The sequence below is a fragment of the Lissotriton vulgaris genome, chromosome 12 (assembly GCF_964263255.1).
Source record: "Lissotriton vulgaris chromosome 12, aLisVul1.2, whole genome shotgun sequence".
Classification (NCBI taxonomy): Eukaryota; Metazoa; Chordata; class Amphibia; order Caudata; family Salamandridae; genus Lissotriton; species Lissotriton vulgaris.
The window spans coordinates 109,011,364-109,034,906 of NC_141700.1; the positions used below are offsets into that span (position 1 = coordinate 109,011,364).

At 49.5% G+C, this 23,543-nt stretch overlaps 1 protein-coding gene across 2 annotated transcripts in view; it reads right to left on the minus strand.

Moving 5' to 3' along the window:
- GON4L (gon-4 like) overlaps positions 1-23,543 on the minus strand; it is a 421,863-nt gene that overhangs the window by 235,192 nt on the left and 163,128 nt on the right. For both annotated transcript variants that reach the window (XM_086947415.1, XM_086947414.1), the window contains exons 13-14: positions 22,061-22,162; positions 20,613-20,653 (exon numbers count right to left, since the gene is read on the minus strand). In XM_086947415.1, the coding sequence (XP_086803541.1) occupies positions 20,613-20,653; positions 22,061-22,162 (143 nt within the window). The remainder of the gene's footprint in view (positions 1-20,612; positions 20,654-22,060; positions 22,163-23,543) is intronic.

Genomic DNA, 23,543 nt, shown 5'->3' on the forward strand with positions numbered 1-23,543 from the left:
CTCAGAAAGTCTCCACAATATTCCTAAAAACACTCAATGATAAAATAAACTTGATTTAAAACTTCAGATTGTTGACTCTCCTTTTCCTTCAAAAGACCTTCTTCCTTCCTTACCATCCTCTCTCCGAGTACAATCTAATCTATGTTATGTGCATGTTTGCCTTAATCCCTACTGTTGTATCTCTGCAAACTGCCCACACTTTATTTCAAAGTCAACAATCTCTTCCTTTCATTGCCTGTTCCCAATCTCATATCCTCTCATCTCATCACGACCAACACCGACGACACCCTCGCACCCGCCGAGCACCTGCACTTCCGGATCCACATCAACCCCAAGACCACCCTCAGAGGCACCCTCATCCACAGACCCCCGGGACCACGCACTCAATTCAGCGAGGACATTGCCGACTTCGTCAGCCCGCATGCCCTCCCCTCCGCTGACTACATCCTCCTCGGGGACCTCAACTTCCACCTGGAGAACAACAACGACCGCAACACCACCACCCTGGTGGACAACTTCGGACTCAAGCAACTGGTGACCACCCCCATCCACCACGCCGGACACACACTCGACCCAGTCTTCTCATCCAGCAAGGACATCGCCTTCAGCCACGCCACCGGACTCCACTGGACGGACCACAGCTGCGTCCACTTCAACTTCAGAAGGACCACGATCCACCACCACCAGCAACAGGTTGCACGCAGAAGCTGGAACAAGATCACAGCCGACCAGCTCGCGACTTCCCTGAGCAAGAACCCACCAACCAGCGTAACGAACCCCAGCCAAGCGGCCACCAACCTCACGAAGTGGATCAGCGACTGCGCAGACGACCTCGCCCCTCTGAAGACCCCGCCCAGCAGACCCGGCAGCAAGAAAGCCCCATGGTTTACCGACGAACTCGAGAAAGCCTGGCGCAGAGACCCAACACCGGACAACATGACTGCCCTCAAGCTCCCCACCCGGAAACACCACCAACTGACCCACGCCACCAAGAAAACTGCATTCAAGGAACGACTGGACAACAACGCACACAACAGCAAGAAACTCTTCAACATCATTAAAGAGCTCTCCAACCCCAACGCCGGAAACAACGACATCACCCCTTCGCAAGACCTCTGCAACTCCCTCGCCTCCTACTTCCACAACAAGATCGCGGAAATACACAACAGCTTCAGCACTCAACCGACGCACGCCACGACCGAACCACCGCCCCCACCACCACCCTCCACGCCTGGACCCCGATCAGCACCGAAGACACCGTCCGCACGATGAACTCCATCCACTTCGGATCTCCGACCGACCCCTGCCCTCACCACGTCTTCAACAAGGCCGACGCTGTCATCGCACCCCACCTGCGGGACATCATCAACAGCTCCTTCGACACCGCCACCTTCCCGGAGAGCTGGAAGCACGCCGAACTCAGCGCTCTACTAAAGAAGCCATCAGCGACCCCACCGACCTCAAGAACTACCGCCCCATCTCGCTGCTCCCGTTTCCTGCAAAAGTCATTGAGAAGACCGTCAACAAACAGCTGGCCGCCTTCCTCGAGACGAACGGATCCCTTGACCTCTCGCAGTCAATGCTCCGTCCATCATTTTCCTTTGGTTTTTATTTGTTCGCCATAAGTTGGCAGGGTATGCTGAGACGTGAGTCCCTTGCTCACTTTGCCACTGGATTCAAGCAAGCCGGGCTGAAGTCGGCTGAAATGCCAGAAACCGGTCCTCAGTAGCTTGTTTCCGGTCCAGGGAAGGCATGGTTTGGCAGTTCGGGCTGGACTGTTCCCATGAGGCACAGGGTCAGACTGATTTGCATATGGCCATGTCTGAACTGGGGTGGCAGAGTGGGCTAAAGAACGGTGATGGATTAAACCCAGATCAGTTGACTGGGGGTGAGTGCTTGTATTGTCAATGCTCCGTCCATCATTTCCTTTGGGTTTTCTTTATTCGCCATAAGTTGGCAGGGTATGCTCAGACGTGAGTCCCTTGCTCACTTTGCCACTGGATTCAAGCAAGCCGGGCTGAAGACGGCTGAAATGCCAGAAACCGGTCCTCGGTAGCTTGTTTCCAGTCCAGGGAAGGCATGGCTTGGCAGTTCTGGCTGGACTGTTCCCATGAGGTGCAGGGACAGACTGATTTGCATATGGCCATGTCTGAACTGGGGTGGCAGAGTGGGCTAAAGAACGGTGATGGATTAAACCCAGATCAGTTGACTGGGGGCGAGTGCTTGTATTGTCAATGCTCCGTGCATCATTTCTTTTGGTTTTTCTACCTCCTTATTAACTCCACTTGATTTCAGGTACCATCCTCTTGCGCTCCATCTTTACTTACATTCCACTCCCTGCACCACAGCTTTAGTTGTCCACATGGTTGGTTCCATTCACCCTGGGATCTCTTGTCTTCTCTTCTCCATCTCTCACTTTTTTAAATTCCACAAGTCCTGTATCACTAACTTCACATTTCCTCATCTTTAATTCCAGTCACTCTATGTTACTTCCTCCACCTGTCTTTTTTATTTGCATTACCCTTTTGTTCTCCTCTACCGCTCACCCTTTGTACTTATGAAACCCACAATTCATTTCTTCGCTACTGTGTTACCTTTACTGCTTTCCCAATCTTTACCTCCATTCCATCTGTGCTCATTCATTTTCCTCTCATCTTTACTTCAATTCCTTGTGCTCTCTCTTTTGGTTCTCACCTTTCTTCACTTCACTCAGCGTCCTCTTCTGCCAAACTAGAAACCCTAGCTGCTGTTTCCCACTTTTGACAAACTTCCCCATGAAACTCCTTCTCAAAGTCTCACTGTTCTCTGAAGTAGATGAAATGAATCATGCTGGTCCTCTGCATACCACTTATGACTAATACGTGATTTAAAATGTGCTGAATGCCAGCTGCACCCTGCCGCCACATGCTATTAACAGAGGCCGAGCTATAGAGTGAAAGCATTGGAAAGGGCACCCTGCTCTCAAACTGCAGATTCAGTCAGCTGCAGCCCCAGGCGACGGCAGCCAGGCAACCCACCAGAAAACCTGATTACGTTTCACTGTTACCTTAATTGCTAAAAGAATTATATTTGTATATACACTTATGTATAGTGTTCAAGAAATTAGGTTTCTAGTGAGTCATCATGTTAATACTGAACTTTGCCACAAGAATTTGTACAGAAAACAGAATAGTGAAAAGTAACCGTTCCCAGAAATTCAAGGTAAACCTATTTCCTCCCAGTGCTCAAAAATTTGGAAATTCCCACAATCTCAAATTACGGGCATATGCAGAAACTGTGAAAGAGTAGCTGGAAAGTCTAACACAACATATAGGTTAAATGTAATTTTTTTTTTTGTTCAAAAACCTTTATTGCACCTTTAAATTTACACAGCTTTAGGCCTACAACCCAAGGGGCTGGCCGCTATAACGATCTCGTAATCATCATGCAGGAACATCGAGCTGGCGTCTGAATGTCATTATGTTTAAAAATATAACCCTTATACCTGCATTGATTGAAAGGTACTCCGTAGTCATTATGATATCAATCAGTACTGGTTTTTGATTTTCTATTTTTCATAAACAACAACAAAACAAAAGAAATTCAAGGAATCACAATGTGGTCAAGCTTTGTCCGGTATCGGTCGTGTTGAACTGTGTCAAGAAGCGTCTCCCCCGTGTAAACTCCACCCGGTCCCTCCAGTACTGCATCAAAAGCATGCTCGTGTGCGTGTCCTAGTGACCCCCCCCCCCCCCCATACGTTCCATGAGGCCATCCTGTAAAGTCTGGTGCTACCCATGATCTGTGGTTTCGCTTCCCGTCCTAGTCTGCGTGTAATGTCATTCCTCCTCCCCTTCCTCATCTGACACAACCTGGTCTTCTTCTGGCAAGGGATCGCAGATCTCCCCTCTGTACACATTCCATTTGGTCCAGATTTTATTCCATTTCCCCGGACAGGCTCGGTTAGAGTACACCGCCCTTTCCGTTACCATTACCCTATCCATGTTCAGGCACCATTGTGACCTCGTTGGTACTTCTCCCGCTCCCCATCGCTGTGCGATATCACGTTTAGCCACTATCAGGCCCACTGTGACCCAGAGTTGACCATGCCTGGACAGATCAGATGGCTCCCAGACATTTAGGAAGCACCTCCTCGGCTCAGGCAACAGTGCGATCTCCAGCGTCTGCGATATTGTTCGCATTATTTGTCTCCAGAACTCCTGGATCCTGGGGCAATCCCATATGATGTGAAAAAACGTGCCCACCTCCCCGCACCCACGAAGGCAGTAAGGGTGTTGTGCTCTATTAATGCAGTGTAGCATAGTCCTGGTGTAGTACACCCTATGCAACACTTTCAATTGTACAAGTCTCAGTCGTGCGGAGATGCCTGCTTCCTTAGGTGATGCTATCGCCTCATTCCATTCATGTTCGTCCATCTCACAGGTGTCTCCCTCCCATTTCTCCTTCAAAGGGGTCAGTGGGTCTGGTAAGTTATTGAGCAGTTTACGGTATGTGAGTGATGTCGCACGTTCATTCCATTCATGTTCGTCCATCTCACAGGTGTCTCCCTCCCATTTCTCCTTCAAAGGGGTCAGTGGGTCTGGTAAGTTATTGAGCAGTTTACGGTATGTGAGTGATGTCGCACGTTCAATCATAAAATCTGTGAGAAGTCGGTCTTCAAGTGGGGATGATTCTGGCAAATCCGTGTCCGGGGGTAGAGCAGTGAGCAACGCATGTCGTATCTGAATATATCTATATAGCTCCCGCTACCCCAGATCGTACAATTCCTGCAGTCTATTAAAAGGCACCACACCTCCCCTGTCCCAGAGATGCCCCACCATAGATATCCCTATAGTGTCCCAGTGTGAGAACCCTCTGCTGTTTCTCATGTTACCTAAGGCTCGAGAATCCCATAGTGGGGTGAGTTTGGTTATTCTCCTCTTCCATCCTAGCGTCGCCGTCGCTGTATGCCACAGCACCACAGTTAGTCTGGTGGGCCCCACCAACGAACGCATTTTGCGCTGATCATACAACGGAGCCAGTAAACTATTCGTGCCCAGTTGCGCCCTGTCTGCTTGAAACGCTGGCTCCTTTTGCGGAGTGTGTATCCAGTGGTTGATGGGCTTCATGTGTGCCGCCCAATAATACAATTTCAGATTAGGCAACGCGATTCCCCCATCGTACCATCCCCTATGCAATTTGGGTTGTGCAATGCGTGCTGGGAGGTTTCCCCATAGAAGAGTTGATACCATCGCCGCTACTTTCTGAAAAATTCTCGGAGCCACCGGATATGGCGTATTTTCAAGTATGTACAGAAACCGGGGCAAGGCCATCATTTTATACAGAGCCGCCCTTCCCAGTAGCGTTAAAGGCAGCCCCGCCCAAAACTTAATGTCCTGTTTAAGTCTTTCCATGGGGGCCCCCAAATTTTTATCCATAAACTCCAATGGGTCCCTAGTAACCTGGATACCTAAGTATTTAAAGGATGAGTCAGCCATCTTCAGAGGGCACTCTGCGCTCAGTGCCGGGATCGGTCCCTTCAGTACATATAACTCCGATGTGCTCCAGTTCAACGTATATCCTGATACCTTACCATGACTGTCACAGATATGCAGTAGGGCCGGCACCCCGCGTTCCGGTTCCGTTAGATATACCAGCATATCGTCGGCATGGAGTGAGAGCCGGTCCTCCCAGCCCTCCGCCCAGCGTATGCCCGTCAGCAGCGGCGAGGTCCTTATTAGGGTGGCTAGGGGTTCCAAGGAAATCGCAAACAGCAGTGGTGAGAGGGGGCATCCCTGACGTGTGCCCCTCCCCAGTGGGAACATTCGCGAGATATGGCCGTTTGCCACGACCTGCGCGACATGGTCAACGTATAATAGTCTGATCCATGCGGTAAATTTGGGGCCGAAACCTAAACGAGACAGGACCTCAAACAAGTAGTTCCACTCTACAAGATCAAAGGCCATCTTGGCATCAAGGGTCAATATTACTGCTTGTGTGGTGATCGAGTCTGCCCTAGCCAGCACCCCATGCAATCTGCGCAGATTTAACGCAGTGTTTCTATGAGGCATAAATCCAGACTGGTCCGGGTGTATGAGGGTTTGCAGGTGAGGCAGAATCCTATTCGCCAAGAGTTTGGCGAGGATTTTAACTTCTGCATTGAGCAGCGAGATGGGGCGGTATGAGGAGCAATCTTCAGGTGGTTTCCCCGGTTTGGGGATGGCTACTATAGTCGCCAGTCTCTGATCTGGTGGGAGTATGCCCTTCTCTAAACACTCCTTATACATTGCTAGTAGATGTGTGCTTAGGCTCTCGGGCGCCGCTTGACACCATTCTATAGGTATGCCGTTCGGTCCTAGCGCCTTACCCGGATTCAACGCATTAATAGCCAATTGGATTTCCTCAGCTGTAATGTCCGCATCTAACTCTGTGGCCACCTCCGAAGAAAGCGTCCGGACCTCAATCTGTTCCAGAGCTTCTCTGGCCATCTCCGATGTTACTAAACGCTCAGGGGTGTAGACCCCTTCGAAGTGGGCCGCAAGCTTCTCTACTATTTGTTCTGGGCTAGTGTGCATCACCCCCAGACTGTCTCTCACTTGTTGGATTCCTCTAGAACTTCCTCCCCTCTTGTCGAGCCAAGCCAGCATCTTTCCCGCCTTGTCTCCCACCTCGTGAACCCTATTCTGCGTATCAGTTATTTGCCCCTTAACCTGAGCTCGTAAGTGGTCAGTGTAGAGCTGCTGCTGAAGGGCAAGTGCGTGAGACATGGCCGGGGTGGGGTGTTGTTCATGTGCTGTTGACATTTCCTGCAATGTTAATTCCAATTTGGCTAGCTCCTGAGCCTATCCCCTTTTGTAGCCCGTGATTGAGTTTATGGCTTGTCCCCTGAAAACCGTCTTATACGCCTCCCAAACAACCTCTGAGGAGCGTACTGAGTTGATATTCTCGGTGAAATACTGTGTTGTCGCCTTTTTAAGAGCCTTGCAAACTTGGGGAATCTTAAGATATGCTGCATGTATGGGGTATATGCGTTTGCGTGACTTCTCCTGAGTGGAAATCGTAAGGGTAAGCGGTGAGTGGTCTGAGATCCCCCTAGGGTGAATTTCTACGGTGTCTATATGTTGGATGCCATTCCCCAGGGCCAGAACGTGCTCAATTCTTGACATGCTGCTGTGTACTGCGGAGTGAAAGGTGTATTGTCTAGCCCTGGGGTGGGTATGCCTCCAGATGTCGATTAGACCCATTGCTGTCAAGAAACGCTGGAAGCGGGTGATTCCCCCCGTGTGGGCTGGCGTTGGGAACCTATCAAGTTGTGTATCTACAATGGCATTGAAGTCCCCTCCAAGAATTACATCTCCCTCAGGAAGAGTCAGTAAAAAGTCTGCTAGTTTCGGGAACTGCACCGAGTGAAGCGCCGGTGGAATGTATACAGAAACTAAGTTAAGGAGCCTACCCTCCCACTGTCCTTGCAGTGCCGCGAAGCACCCTTGATCGTCAGTCTCAGTGTGTAGTTGAATAAATTTTGATGATTTCTGAATCAGGATACCAGTCCCCCTGGACCCCGACGTAAAGTCCGAGTGGGCTATCTTCTTGTATCCTCTCCTATCCATGGCCTTGGACCCGTCAGGTGTGTCTCCTGTAGTAGTGCTATAGTGGGTTTAAGCCTTTTCAATGCGGTCAGTACCAGTCCCCTTTTTACCTTATCACCCAGTCCTCTCACGTTCCAAGTCAGTACTCGTAAGGATGACGCTTGCGAATCTAGATCCGCCCCTTCCGCTCTGGGTGTTGGGTCATCAGCCATTTACAATTATGAGGTCCTTGGTGTGTTGAGCATGCTCTGTGTTATGAGTGTTGGCCCTGTACCCGTTCAGTAGACTGCGTAGTGTTCTTGTGGAAGAGCTAGACCCTGTTTGCGTATACCAGACCATCTTCAGACCGCCCGTATGCATAACAGTATTCCTTGACCTTACATGTGTATTCCGAACTGTATCAAAACAACCCCCCCCTCACCCACCCTCCCTGCACCACTGCTTAACGGACTTCCAACTGTCCGTAAATGTAATTTTTTTTAAATAAATATCACGCACGTGCCTCTAAATTTAAATGCTTACCTCAGTAAATACTGGTTAAAGCTGGGTTTTACTATTTGTTTGTGAACTGAGATAATGTGACATGTTCTTATCAAGAACGTACAAAATATTGTACACAATAAAGAAACCTACCAAAAGGTGCCATGCACTTGGCTGTGAGAGAAATTGCAGCCTCATGGGAAGGGGGAATAAATGCAGAGGTAATAGGATTATGATGCAAATCAGTAGTGGGACATGCCAATATCAGGACAGCTGTACATCAATCGATTAATAGTTACTTTATTCGATTTTAAAAATAAAATCATAAAAGTCAAACACAATTTGATACATTTCTTAAATATTAACATCATCACAAATAACAGTCTGGCTTGCTTTAAAAACACCACAAAGATAACCTGATAAAAAATAGCATCCATGCAAACAAGCAAACACAATCAAATGCCATGTGCAAGCTTCACAGAGAAACAAAACACTTCGAGCTCAGAGCCTGTAAACTTTGCACACTTAGGAGGTTGGCTGTGTTATTCCTATTCCTACGGGATGCTCCCGGCTGCTCCTGGGTGGACTCCTCAGTGCATACGTCATCACTAGTGGGATAAAGGCTACTCATAAGGGAGGTTCCCTGTCACTCCTGTTGGACTCTTTGTATACAATCAAGCTGATGGAAGATTGCACCTTCTCTTGGTTAACACCCTTTGGATATGGGCGATTTACTATGCTTCCTGATCACAGTAGCTTGACTGACTGCTATAGATCACAACAAGGATGATATGGATATGAAACCACAACCAAATGTACTCCAATACTTTCCCTCGTACGCATGCCGAACTGCACATGTACTGTGAGACTGTTTTCGCACTCTCTGCCATACAAGCACAACATCAAAATATTGTCTTCTTACGCCACACTACACTTACACCAAATCTGTCCATCCATACTATATCATCTAATGCTTATGCATTCTATCGCTCACCCATTCTCGCTTTGTATTCGCAAATAAACACAGTGACAACATACAACAGAAGCACAACTCTGATATTCATGCGCAAAATCCAACCATTACTCAGAGTATTTTACATGAGCACCAGTTATGTTACAATAGGTCATGTTCCCCAGTTCCACAGTTGGCGGCTCTGGCCATAGCGCCATATCCTCTCCCCATCTGCATACACTGCAAGTCCAGCACTGGGAGGCTGCAGTGTCTGCAATGCAGAGGCACAGCAAAGCTACTTACCAGATGCGGACTATAACTTTCTGCAGCAATTTAACCGGGCGCAAACCTAAGCTCCAGCTTCAAAGCGGTCTGAAGCTCATGAGGCAAACTAGAGCAAGGGTTGAGATAGTGAGGAAACTTCCCAAAACACGTCATCCCCTAGCTGACAACCCCCCACCTCCCAGAGCCTGAAACTAGCAGCTCTCGGGTGTCATAGCATCATCCACTGGCCAGTAAGTGTCCCAGTAGACTGGGAGTATTTCTCAAGGAAGCTAAAGCAAAAGCAGGCCATTGTAGGTTCACATTGAGGTACTGCTCTTGTTAAATGCTTCTACTTTTTCTCTAAATTGAATAACTTCACTACTAAACGCCTTCATATTCTGAATCTGGATTATTTTCAAAAAGCCCTGTTAACTCCAAACCTTCAAGAGTCTGTGGGCAAATGGTTTTTCCCTTGATGAATCTGTTTACACTGTTGAAACAACTGTTGCTTTAAGTGTGTGCTTTATATTTAGGACTGACCCTGAAGCGTCTACATTAGGCGGCACCTGCATTGTCACCTTGCTTGATTTTGTGTGAGGGCTGCTGCCTTTTACATGCACAGCAGGATGTAAAAGGAGGCATCACCTTCTATGTCCGCCAAAGGCCTGGATTTACGCAGAAGCCTGTGCTTTTTCAAAGGCATATATTTGTTAAACAAAAGACCCGTTTGCCTATTACATTGCTATTTAGTCACTATTCAGACTGGGGCGCAACTCTTATATAAAACTTTCCATTCTGGACTTCTTACCTATATGAACTTTTCCCAGCGAATGTTTTTCAACTGTTGCTCCCAGAGTGACAGCCTGTGGGCCCTTGGCACACTGATCATACACTGTATTGTGCCCAAACAATTTTTAAACAGTGTACCATGCATTTTGCAGCAATGTGCACACTTGTTTACTGGGTTCACCAATCGGTGCAAAACAAAATTGGACATAGCTGCCCCAATTGCCTAAGCATTCTCCTCGGTGCTTTAAAAACAAGTATTGGCAAAGCTAATAGGTCTCAACTACTCAAGAGCTATTGGCTTTATCAATGTTTTATTTAGCTCTTTTTCCCCTTTGGCCATGACGCACTACATCCACGCTGCTGTACAACATGGCTAAAACACAATGACAAACTTAAAAGGTCATGCAAAGGTGAGACTTTCTGGCTTTGCCAAAGCTGTTTTTATTGTCGCAAACGTGCAGCGGACCTTCTTGAGGCATATAAAAGTTTAAATACGGACTGATACTGAAAATGTTTCAGAATATATTAAATGTGTCAACAGCCGTAAAACTAGGTGGAAACTGGAGATATAATTGAACCTCTGAATGATTTGTACATGAGGAAAACCGATACTCACCACTGATTTCTGTCAGTGGATCAGAGTGGGCGATCCATGTAACTACACCAGTGAGCCATGTTGTACAGCAGTGTGACTGCTGTTCAGCATGGCTAAAAAATAGTGGTGTAGAGGAGAGTGTGCATAGAGTGGAATGGCGAAGAGTGGAGTGGTGTGGCATACAGTGTTGTGTACTGGAGTGGCATAGAGTAAAGTTGACTGGTGTAGAGTATAATGGGATAGAGTGTTGCAGATTATAGTGGCGTAGAGTGCAGTGTGCAGTGGCATAGAATTCAGCAAAGTAAATGTAGCGGTGTAGAATGCAGTGGCTTAGATTTGAGTGATGCAGAGGGCAGTGGCGAAGAGTGCATTAGCATAGAGTAGAGTGTTGTAGAATAGAGGCATACAGTGAAGGGATGAAGAGTGCATTGGAACAGAGTAGAGTGTTGCAGAGTAGAGAGGAGTAATGTGCAGTAGCAAACAGTGTATTGGTATAGGGTAGAGAGAAGTAAAGAGTGCATTGGCGTAGAGTAGAGTGGTACAGAGAAAGAGGCGTAGAGTAAAGTGGCAAAGAACGTAGTGGTGCAGGGCGGCGCAGAGTACAGTGGTGCAGTGGTGTAAAGTGGCGTGGTGCAGAGTAGAATACAGTGGCATAGAGTGGTTATGAGTACAGCAGAGTAACGTTGAGTGGTGCAGAGTATAGTGGAGTGGTGTACAGTGGAGTATGCATGGTGTGGTAGCACACTGCAATTATAGACAACACATTTTCAATTGAAATGACCATGGCATTTGCCCAGACACAGTTTTACTAATAAAACTATACAGTGAACAAGCAATAATATGTGGAAATGGCATCACCTAGTTATTGATTTGATCATATTCAAGTATTTGTTTCCAAAACTCTTCAAAATTAACAAAAAAATGTGCTTCATTTGTGTACCTAATTCTTAAATGCCTGCAGTTTATTTAAATGTTGTTGTGTGCAAGAAATAAAAACTTTCCTACTCCCCAGTATCCAGCAAGATTGCCACATAAATCCTCTCACTTTGATGTCAGAGAAAGAAAAGAAAACACCAAGCTCCCTCAGAAGACATAGCCTGATATTTGACCTGTCCTTGAATGCACAGCAAATGTGACAAGATAAAAACAAGATTTAAAGGCCTGTTTACAGAAAGGCGCACTCATGGAAGACAAGGGGAGTTGCAGTGAAAAAGGCTTTGCTCCCTGGGAGGGACAAACTCTCCCTGGAAAGCCTAAAGCACAAAGCCAGTAAATAGAAAGCTAGAAAATGTAAGTTACAAACCACAAAGCCGATTGTTGGACAGGCCACATGAAGGGCCGCTCCCCCCTCGGCCCGACCAGGCCCGAGCCCGGTCACACAAGTGCCACACACCACCACTGCTCGTCTTCCGTCCCCTCCGGGATCCCCGGCCACTGAACATATCGACCTCGTGGGCCCGACCCACTACTGGCCCGCGCGCCCAGCCTGGGCGCCATCTTGGACACTCCACCACGAGGCCGCCTGGCCCCCGATCGACCTCAACCCTGGGCCTAGCCAGGCCTCAGACATCCCGGCACCACCATCCACCCAGGAGGTGAGCGGGCTACTTGGCAAGTCAATGGGAGAAAGAGGCGTCGATGGCTCTCCCCCGCCAGGTGCCGCTCGCCCATCGCCTCCCCGGGCGCTGGCTCCACCCCCCTGCTGGGTGTCTGGACTCCCTCATCCCGGACCTCCCGACCTCCAAGTGCGAGGGTCCGGACATCAAAGGGCACCAGCCCTATAACTGGGGCAGCTCCAGAGCAGGAAGGCAGTTGTATCCTGGAGTCGAGAGACGCAGAGAAGAACTCATCCTTGACGGACTACTGGCGCTGCCGTAGCTCTGCCTTGTGCATCATCGTCCTGCCTGCTGGCGCTGCCGCAACCTTCGTAACCTTCGTAACCTTCGTAAACCTTCATCGTCGTCGGGACCTGCTGGCGTGGCCGCGGACCGTTTGCAACCACCATCTTCATCGGGACCTGCTGGCTCCGCCGCGGACCGTCGCTTCCTTCGTCCATCTCGGGACCTGCCTGGCTCCGCCGCGGCCCGATCATCTAGAACGCCGAGCTCGAGGATTGAGAGCTATTTCCATCTTTTGGTAACAAGACTGTCCCGCTACCCTTTTCCCAAACCAGAGACCAGAACCGAGGGGACCCCTGAGTCCAGACCTCCTTGTACCATCCATCGTACTTAAAGAATTGCCTATAAAGTATCATTGAACTTTATCCTTGTGTGGTGTCCGTCTGTGGGGGGGAAGTTACTTGTCTGTACGATCGTCGGAGACGGCTCTCCCCGGAGACCTCTCCCCTTATCCTCGGCCGACCCTCCCGGTCCGTCTAACATTGGTGGCCAGCGGCGCGATCCGAATCACCGCATTATCGTACAGAGAGTAGCTCACCCCACGACGAAATCACGATGTCAAACAAAGAAAGCGGATCCACCGAGAAATTTCAGATGGAGAAATTGGACGAGTACAGCCATCGTGAATTAAAACAATTCTGCATCGAACTAGGCATCGCTACCACCGGTCTAAGTACCAAGGACGATTTCAAGCATGCCCTAGAGTCTTGGGCAGAAACCGGGGCTGCCGGAACCCCCGATCAAAACATCGCAGCAATAGAAAAACAAACCACAGCCCCTGAAGAGCGAAGAACGGGTCTCTCGCAAGACGAGATCCAGGAACGAGAAAAAACCCGACTACACGAGCTGGAAATGGCCCGGCTCAAAATGGATGTTGAACTTAAGTTGGCCGAACAAAAAATAAACTTAGAGCACCTGCGTCTCCGAGAAGAAAGAGAGGAAAAACAGAGACAAAGGGAGCTCGAGGAGAAGAAATTGGCATATGAACACGAGCGGAAATTAGCGGAGATCGACTTACGCAAGCAGAATAAAGAAGTAGGGGTGCCCGAGCAACCCCACACCCCAGGGGCAACAGAGAAAAAAGTACACATCCCCAAGGATGTCGTTCGAGAGTACTTCCGAGAGGACGACATCCAGCAATGGTTTAAGGCCTACGAAATCGCTATGACCGCCCACCGGATCGATAGAAGCGACTGGGGAGCCGGTCTATGGGGGAGATTCCTCAACGAGGGCCGCGACGCCCTGCTACAGCTCCCGGACCACCAGATGACTTCCTATGACCATATGAAAGCTGCACTCCTCACCCGCTATGGCCTCACACCCGAGATGTACCGTCAGAGGTTCCGAGACTGCACCCGCATCCCGGGTACAACTTGGGTGGACTATGTAAACTATTTTAGCCGAGGGCTGGATCAAAGGAAGTAAGGTCACAACATACGAACAACTCTTCAACCTCATGGTATGGGAGCATCTATCGAACAATTGCTTCATTGAGCTCCGCCAGCACCTCCTCGATAGCAAATTGACCGATCCCCGGCAGCTCGCAGCCGAAGCTGACCGGTGGGAAATCACCAGAGTGGGCCGGAATGGGTCCTATGAACAGAGCCGGAACAACAACGGTCAGCACCGTCCCCGAGGAGGAGGAGGAGGCCAAGGACGTGGAAGAGACAACGCTCCGGTCGCCCCCGCTAGCAGCACCACCCCCCCGGCCAACCGGGGCAGCACCCCGGCGCGACCGGGATATCGAGCCAATGTCACGTGCCATCGATGCCAACGAGTCGGCCACTATGCAAACGACCCAAACTGCCCCCAGTATCAGAGCCCAAGACCCCGCCAAGTAGCCGCTGCTGCGCTGGGGGAGGAACAGATCTCAGAGGAACAAGAAGAATATGAGCAAGAGCATCAAGAATGGGAGCCAGCCGCCATGGCTCTAGCCTGCTTAGGGGGGAAAGACATGGTCCCGCGGGTCCCCCTACCCGCTAACACCCAGAAGTACAGCCAATGGGTGAGCATCAATGGACGCCGGGCCGAAGCCCTCCATGACACCGGGGCCAGTGTGACAGCCGTCCGCTGTCACCTGGTGGCCCCAGAACAGTTCCTACCAAACATTCTCTGCCCTGTCCGTTCAGCCGATAACTCAGAGAGTCTGTGTCGGATGGCCTGCGTCCCTTTCGAATGGGGAGGGGTCTCCGGCATGTTGAAAGTAACGGTCCGAGACGATGCCCCCGTAGACTGCCTCCTGGGGAATGACCTTGAAAGCTCTCCGTGGGCAGCCGTAGAACGACGAGAACACCTGGGGATGTTAGGCATCCCGGACTGGACCTGCGTCACCACCCGGTCCATGGCCGCCCGTGCCAAACCCCGACCCGAGGAATCTGAATGGCCGGCGCCTCCGCCTCCGGTCGCACCAGCCGAAACCACCGACCGTGACGTCCCCCCAGAACCAGCTCAACCTCCAGACCTCGCTAACCTCGACCAGTGCCCTCAAGAGGGGGGGCCCACGCAAGAACAGTTTCGCCAAGAACAGAAGACCTGTCCCTCCCTCGAGGGACTCCGCCAACAAGCCCTCGCCCAAAGCGCAGGGGATACCTCCGGAAAACATTGGATCTACTGGGACAATGATCTGCTATACAGTGAACAAAGAATCGCGGAGTTAGGGGCCAGCCGAGTGCTAGTGGTGCCCCTCCGTTTTAGAGGCTTTCTGCTAAACCTGGCCCACGATGTCCCCCTGGCTGGACACCTGGGTCAAGATAAAACCTACAGCCGCCTGGTGACCCACTTCTTCTGGCCCAAAATGAGGGACGAGGTACACCAGCATTGCCGATCTTGCCCCACATGCCAAGCCAGTGGAAAGAGCGGCCGCAAACTAAAAGCCCCCCTGCAACCTTATCCCGTGGTCACCACCCCGTTCGAGAGGGTCGGAATAGACATTGTGGGGCCCCTGGACCCGCGTACAAAACAAGGCCATCGGTTCATCCTGGTGCTAGTGGACCACGCCACCCGCTACCCCGAGGCTGTTCCCCTGCGGACTGTGACAGCCCCGGTAGTCGGCCGGGCTCTGATGGGAATCTTCTCCCGTGTGGGCTTCCCCCGAGAAGTCGTCAGCGACAGAGGCACGAACTTTATTTCCAAATATATGAAGTCCCTCTGGCAACAATGTGGGGTTACCTACCGATTCACGACCCCCTATCACCCTCAAGGAAACGGACTCGTTGAGCGGTTCAACCGCACGCTCAAAGGGATGATTGGGGGGTTGGAAGAGCCCCTCCGTCGCCAGTGGGATGTGCTGCTGCCGTGCCTCCTCTTCGCCTATCGGGAGGTCCCCCAGAAGTCCCTCGGCTTCAGCCCGTTCGAACTGCTGTATGGACATCCAGTACGGGGGCCACTCAGCCTAGTCAAGGAAGGCTGGGAGATGCCCCCTCTAAAGAACCCCCCAGATGTTTTCCGATACCTCCTAACCCTCCGCAACCAGACCCGGCGGTTCCGAGAGCTGGCAAAAGCCAACCTAGAGGCCAGTCAAGAGGACATGAAAAAGTGGTATGACCGGAATGCCTCCTCCATCGAATTTGAACCTGGGCAACAGGTATGGGTGATGTCCTCCACCGAACCCTGCGCCCTGCAAGACAAATGGACGGGGCCCTTCAAAGTAGTCGAGCGCAAGGGCCCTGCCACCTATCTCATCGACATGGAATCTGCCCGGAACCCCCTCCGGGTCCTCCACGCTAATAGACTGAAACCCCACTTTGTGCGTTCAGAACTCAGCCTCCTGATGGCCACAGACAATGGGGCCGAAGAAGACTCCGAGCCCCTCCCTGAGCTCCTACGGACTCGGGAGAAAGACGGCTCCGTGGATGGGGTCCGACTCTCGGAGGCCCTCACCCTGGAACAACGCCAAGAATGTCGAGACCTTCTGTTGCAGTTCGCCAGCCTGTTTTCCCTCACCCCAGGTGTCACCTCCTGGTGTGTGCACGACGTGGATACAGGGGACAGCCCCCCTATCCGCCACCGGGCCTACCGCGTACCAGATCGGGTACGGGCCTGCATCCAGGAAGAAGTAACCAAGATGCTCACGCTCGGGGTCATCGAGCCCTCAGACAGCCCCTGGGCCAGCCCTGTAGTCCTGGTCCCCAAAGCAGCCGCTCCCGGCACCACACCAGAACTCCGGTTCTGCGTCGACTACCGGGGCTTGAATGCGAACAGACGCACATCCCATCCCCCGGGCAGACGAACTAATCGACCGCATGGGAGCTGCCCGCTACCTCAGTATCTTCGACCTGACAGCGGGCTACTGGCAGATCGACCTCACACCCCGGGCCCAAGAACGTTCTGCCTTTTCCACCCCTGATGGCCATTACCATTTCAAGGTCATGCCCTTTGGCATGAAGAATGCTCCAGCAACATTTCAGCGGCTCGTCAACCAGGTCCTGGCAGGGCTCGAAGGATTCAGCGCCGCCTACCTAGACGACATCGCTGTATACAGCCACCATTGGCCCGAGCACCTCCACCACCTCCAAGCGGTGCTACAGGCCCTCCAGCGGGCTGGCCTCACGATTAAGGCCAGTAAATGCCAAATTGGTCAGGGGTCCGTAACCTACCTCGGACACCAGGTGGGAAGCGGTCTGGTGGCCCCTCTGCAGCTCAAGATTGCCGCCATCCAGTCCTGGCAGCCCCCCATCACCCAGACCGAGGTACGCGCCTTCCTGGGCCTCACGGGCTATTACCGAAGGTTCGTGAAAGACTATGGTACCATAGTGGGGCCCCTCACAGAACTCACGTCCAAAAATCAACCCAAGAAAGTCAACTGGACCCCGGATTGTCAAACAGCCTTCGAACAATTGAAGGCCGCCATGTGCTCCGCCCCTGTGCTCCAGGCCCCCGACTACAGCCGGGAGTTCGTCGTCCAGACGGATGCCTCCGACCATGGCATTGGGGCAGTCCTGTCTCAAGTGAACACCGAAGGCCTTGATCAGCCAGTGGCCTTCATCAGCAGGCGACTCCTACCCCGAGAACAACGCTGGAGCACCATAGAGAGGGAGGCCTTCGCTGTGGTATGGGCCCTCAAAAAGCTCCGGCCCTACCTCTTTGGCACGCACTTTCGGGTACAGACCGACCATCGACCCCTGCAGTGGCTGATGCAGATGCGGGGGGAAAACCCGAAACGACTACGTTGGTCCATCTCCCTACAAGGGATGGACTTCACTGTGGAGCACCGGCCTGGGCCAGATCACGCCAACGCGGATGGCCTGTCCCGGTTTTTCCGCCTCGACGAAGAGAGTCCCCAAGAGGATGGGTGACTCTCCCCGCCTTCAGCTGGGGGGGACGCGTGTTGGACAGGCCACATGAAGGGCCGCTCCCCCCTCGGCCCGACCAGGCCCGAGCCCGGTCACACAAGTGCCACACACCACCACTGCTCGTCTTCCGTCCCCTCCGGGACCCCGGCCACTGAACATATCGACCTCGTGGGCCCGACCCACTACTGGCCCGCGCGCCCAGCCTGGGCGCCATCTTGGACACTCCACCACGAGGCCGCCTGGCCCCCGATCGACCTCAACCCTGGGCCTAGCCAGGCCTCAGACATCCCGGCACCACCATCCACCCAGGAGGTGAGCGGGCTACTTGGCAAGTCAATGGGAGAAAGAGGCGTCGATGGCTCTCCCCCGCCAGGTGCCGCTCGCCCATCGCCTCCCCGGGCGCTGGCTCCACCCCCCTGCTGGGTGTCTGGACTCCCTCATCCCGGACCTCCCGACCTCCAAGTGCGAGGGTCCGGACATCAAAGGGCACCAGCCCTATAACTGGGGCAGCTCCAGAGCAGGAAGGCAGTTGTATCCTGGAGTCGAGAGACGCAGAGAAGAACTCATCCTTGACGGACTACTGGCGCTGCCGTAGCTCTGCCTTGTGCATCATCGTCCTGCCTGCTGGCGCTGCCGCAACCTTCGTAACCTTCGTAACCTTCGTCGTCGTCGGGACCTGCTGGCGTGGCCGCGGACCGTTTGCAACCACCATCTTCATCGGGACCTGCTGGCTCCGCCGCGGACCGTCGCTTCCTTCGTCCATCTCGGGACCTGCCTGGCTCCGCCGCGGCCCGATCATCTAGAACGCCGAGCTCGAGGATTGAGAGCTATTTCCATCTTTTGGTAACAAGACTGTCCCGCTACCCTTTTCCCAAACCAGAGACCAGAACCGAGGGGACCCCTGAGTCCAGACCTCCTTGTACCATCCATCGTACTTAAAGAATTGCCTATAAAGTATCATTGAACTTTATCCTTGTGTGGTGTCCGTCTGTGGGGGGGAAGTTACTTGTCTGTACGATCGTCGGAGACGGCTCTCCCCGGAGACCTCTCCCCTTATCCTCGGCCGACCCTCCCGGTCCGTCTAACACCGATGGGAAGCAATGTGGGGGGATGCACTTCCCAGGTAAGCTTTCTCAATGTCCCCAAGATGTCTTTAGCAAAACAGACAGCTGCACTGTCTAGTTGGCTTCATCCTAAAAATAACCTTATCACATCACTCTAAGAAAGAATGCAGAAGCTTCCTCTTTGACAGGATTTTCAACAGAGGCAGTACACATCATGCTTTAGAAAACAATTCAATGGATCCTTGCCCACAAAGCAATAAACTGCAAACTGAATGGGCAAGCTCAGCACCGCTACCGAACCCCTGGTCCACCAATCCTCTCAGAAAAACTGTGTTACTCCCCCTCAAAGTCTCTTTGCACTTTTCACCAGAAAAGGGGATATAAATGTTTCAGTATCAACATTTCAATAAAGGAGACAGAGCCTTCTATGCACTGACCCCTAACTTTGGAATTTGTTACCATCTGCTGGCACAAAAACACGGAATATAGGATATTCTGAAAAGACAAATACATAGCTAAATCAACTGTACCCAGAATGATGCTCCTTTTTTCTGATTTTCTGGTCCATGTGAAATTTAAAAAAAACACTAACATAGTGAATGAGCATCTTTACAAAAAGCGATAAAATGAAACAACTAGCTCTGAAATTAAAAAACAAGAAAAAATCTATGTCATTCAAAGCCTAAGCTCACAAACGTTGCCTCTTTTCCAAAGTTCCTCATCTCTCTTTTACAGAAAAACGAATTGGCCAAGGCATACTAAATTGGCAAGCCGAAAAGTCCAAACCACAAAAAATGTAAGCTCCATTTCCCAATCCAAAAGTTACTTTTATTGGAAAAATGTCACCAACACTTGAATAGATCATCATTTGAGTCAAAGAAAGCCTTATAATCTGCATGTGAGAAGCTAGGCTGAAATATTCTCAAAGATAACCCATGTCAGCTATGAAGCGATACAATGTAGACCATTAACTCGTTCCACCAATTAAAAAATATGCTTTATTAGTCATTGACAAAAGGTTATCATCATGTAAAGATGCCAACAGAGCAATACAGAATACGAATTTCTAAAATTAGTACAGTATCAATATAGAATAGCAGTAGAAAAGAGTCTCAAGAACAGCCTTGAAGCAGGTGTTCATTTTGTAGCCAACATTTAACTGGGGACCAGGGTAGGTCCAAGAGGATATACAGCTTCATATAGGAGAGGAGAGGCAAATTAGTTTGTTGACTAGGGTATAGACAAATACCTTCAAGAGACTACTGTGGAAGGATATAAATAACAGTGTTAATATAGTGTTCATATAGATGGTTGTCATGGATGTTGCTGTGCAAAGTTCAAGGAATGGCCCTAGCTACTAACATGGAATCAAATGCCCCCCTGTAAGCCAATGTGTATTAGCTTCTTTATATGCTTTCTTGTAGCATATCCCCACACCTAATGGTTGCTGCTGTTGGAAGCACATAGCACATATCTCAGCAACAAAGCACAAGGTCTTCTCATTGTATTGGACTCATTTTTAGCATATGGCATACGCAGTCTTGTAAACAACTTTGGAGTACAGAAGTTTGAAGGGTCCTTTTCAATTTAAACTCTTGGCTGAACAGATTTATAATGGAAAGGACCAACTCCTGCTTACATTATTAGTAACTGTCCCTTAATACTAAACCATTGGCAGTCCAAGAACCAAAACAACACCATTTTCTCTTACCGATTCGAAGAGCTCCTCCATGAGTTCATTGACTTCCTTCTCTGTAGATAAAGGAAAGATGTGCATTAAATTAGGTCTCCTTTACATAGACAACAGGGACGGAACTTCACAACTATAAAATCTTTGTGCTGGCACAACGATTAAACTTACTTCCTAGATCTTGACATGCCTTTAACTCTCAATTTGGCTAGAACTTGAGTGAGAAGTATAAAGCTTCCTAGTTAGTGGCAAAGAAATGTGTGGTATAAGCCAGGCCAAAACTGAAGATTGGGCCGTAACATGTAAAGATGATGTATGTGTACACAACATATATGGTTAACAACCTATTCAAGATTAAGATCAATTTGTTTTTTTGGTCTGGTAAGCTCTACTGTCAGAAGGAAAATGTGCTAGTACCAGCATCTGAATGTTCATTCTTAACCCCTTCCATGCTCATGACGAGCCCTGCTCGTCATGCAGTACAGTGCTCCTGTGCTCATGACGAGCTGAGCTCGTCATGAACAATGGGATTCCTAGATCATCAGCACAAGGGGGGAATTGCTATAGCATTGAAGATGTTAAACAGTTTTAACAAGGGAATATGTAATTTAGAGTTAACCAACTGGTAGCCCACCTTGATTATGAGGAGATGTTGTTTATCAAATCTTTGCCTTCACACAGGGCCATATTGGGCATTGTAGAATGGCAACATAATAATGCTGGGTACTAAATGTAAAAATTTAGAAAATGCACATTTACAATTACCACCAACCAGCATCGCCAGGGTTCAATTAACATGTTTACAATGTGTTGGCACATCTGTAGGTTTTAAGTACTTTTTCACTGCACCCTCTGCCACAAAGGACTTTTCAAATAATCATATTTTGTCCCATCCCACAACCCTCTTGAGAAATCAAACCTTCCCACTATCAGCCTGAACCTACCACTCACAATCAATCCAGTTCTCTTTACAGTACAGCAACTTCGCATAATTATTCATTTATGGACGGCAAATCTAATCCTCTTCTTCCAGTGTCTGCATTTGTGCTGTTTTTACCTCAGCTCAGAATGTCAAAGCAAACAATGACAGCCAGGGTTCCTTACAGAATTGTTTCTCTGTTCTAATAATGCCTTTCCCTGCCCTTACTCAACTCAATTCAAAAACACACCAGATACCTCCTAAAGTACTGATACCTTCATGTAGTAGCGAATTCTTTTCATTTCTCTTTGCCAAAAAAGGTGATATTGCCCCCACCCATACACCCCGCCTTACCTTACACCCCAAAAACATGACCAAGAGAAGAACTTTCTTTAAAGGAAAACAGCTACAACCTTTCAGGAAAACCAAAGAATTTCAGTCATGGTCTTACTTAACCTAAACCACCTGTCTGCTGTCTACCCAGGAACTCTACATTTGTAAACAGGTGTTTTATTGTATTTCTTGAGCACATGTAGCCTGAAACACTCACTTGTGATACGCACTGCACGGTCGTTTCGCAGGTCCTCTGTGTCTGGTACATCAAGATCCTCCAAAAAGTGGTACTCTGGATCGTCCTCATCATCGCCCTCATCTATAAAAAACCGAAGGGTGAAAATACTGATTAAGTAAGTGAGTCTTTAAGGAAATCTGAATTGAACAAGGATCTCACATTGTAACAGATAATGAACGTTTACAGATTATTAGCTAATGTACTTAAGAGTCACTTCTGTAAGGCAAGTAAATTATGATACAAGGGTGGAGATACACAAGCCCAAATGTAGTGCTAGAGGCACTCTTGTGGTCCGACACCCTGTGATGGCCTTTGACCACCATTATTTTAACTGACTTTGGTGTGTTATTTTACCCTAGCCTGAATGTGCAACGTCCTGCATATGCCTGTTTATCTTAAAAGTTTATTTCTTGTAATCTTGCAATCTTTCAGTGGGAGCTGTCACGGAGTAGGACAGCCTTGCCAAGAACAGAACGTGTGGGATGTGCATTTGAAAGCATGAGAGGGAGAGAGAGGTGTGGAATGTACTTTTTGGTCTCGAAGTGCAGTGATGCACAAATGTGCTCAGTGTTGTACATTGAGAGATGAAGTATGTGAATCTGTAAGCAGTTTGGTCCCAAAAGTACATTATGTTGTACATTGATAAATATTATGAAGTTCTTACTATTGACTTTGATATGACCTTATGTCATCCTGTATTCTGACTCTGCCTTGATTGAGCTTATCTGCGTGCACAGTAGCGCTTGCAAGTTGTTCAGGTTAATCACGTTCAAGGATTGTTTTTGTGAGAGATTGTTTAATGTACCCAGAAGGCTTTGTGAGCTTCATCAAGATAAAGGCTGAAACATGTAAGATTGGAGAAGATGTGAGAACTCTTTCCTGCCAGGGAATGCTTGCTTGGAAGCTGGTCAGTTCAGGTAAGATTCCTCTGGCACGGGGGGAGGTCTCTCCCGAACCTTCTAGTGTGTTTTGAGATTATAAAGCTGAGGGTTGTTGACTTAGAAACCGGGAGTTTGGAATCCGAATGGGGACGGACGCATCTACTTCGGAGCATGGAACCCTGGTTGCGGAGGCTCTCAACCAAGGCTGTTTTACTTCCCCAGTCAGGAGTGGGCTGAGATGCAGTGTTTGCACCAGGTGAAGTATTGAATTTTGACTAGTGCCATTGTGATGCGTGGTTCCAGTGGCTGTGGCTATTTGAAGTGTTGAGTTTTGGTTATTGCCATTGTGATGTTTGGCCAGTGGCTTTGATCATTTGATGTGTTTTCTTTGTGATGTGTGAGTGAGTCAAGGTGCACATCCAAAGTAATCATTTGATATATATATATATATATATATATATATATATATATATATATATCTTTCTGATCTCTTACAGGACTCCCAGTATATTTGCTTGAGTCTTATCTCATATTATTTGCTTCTTGTTTATTAATTAGTATTATTCATGCATTTAGCAGTT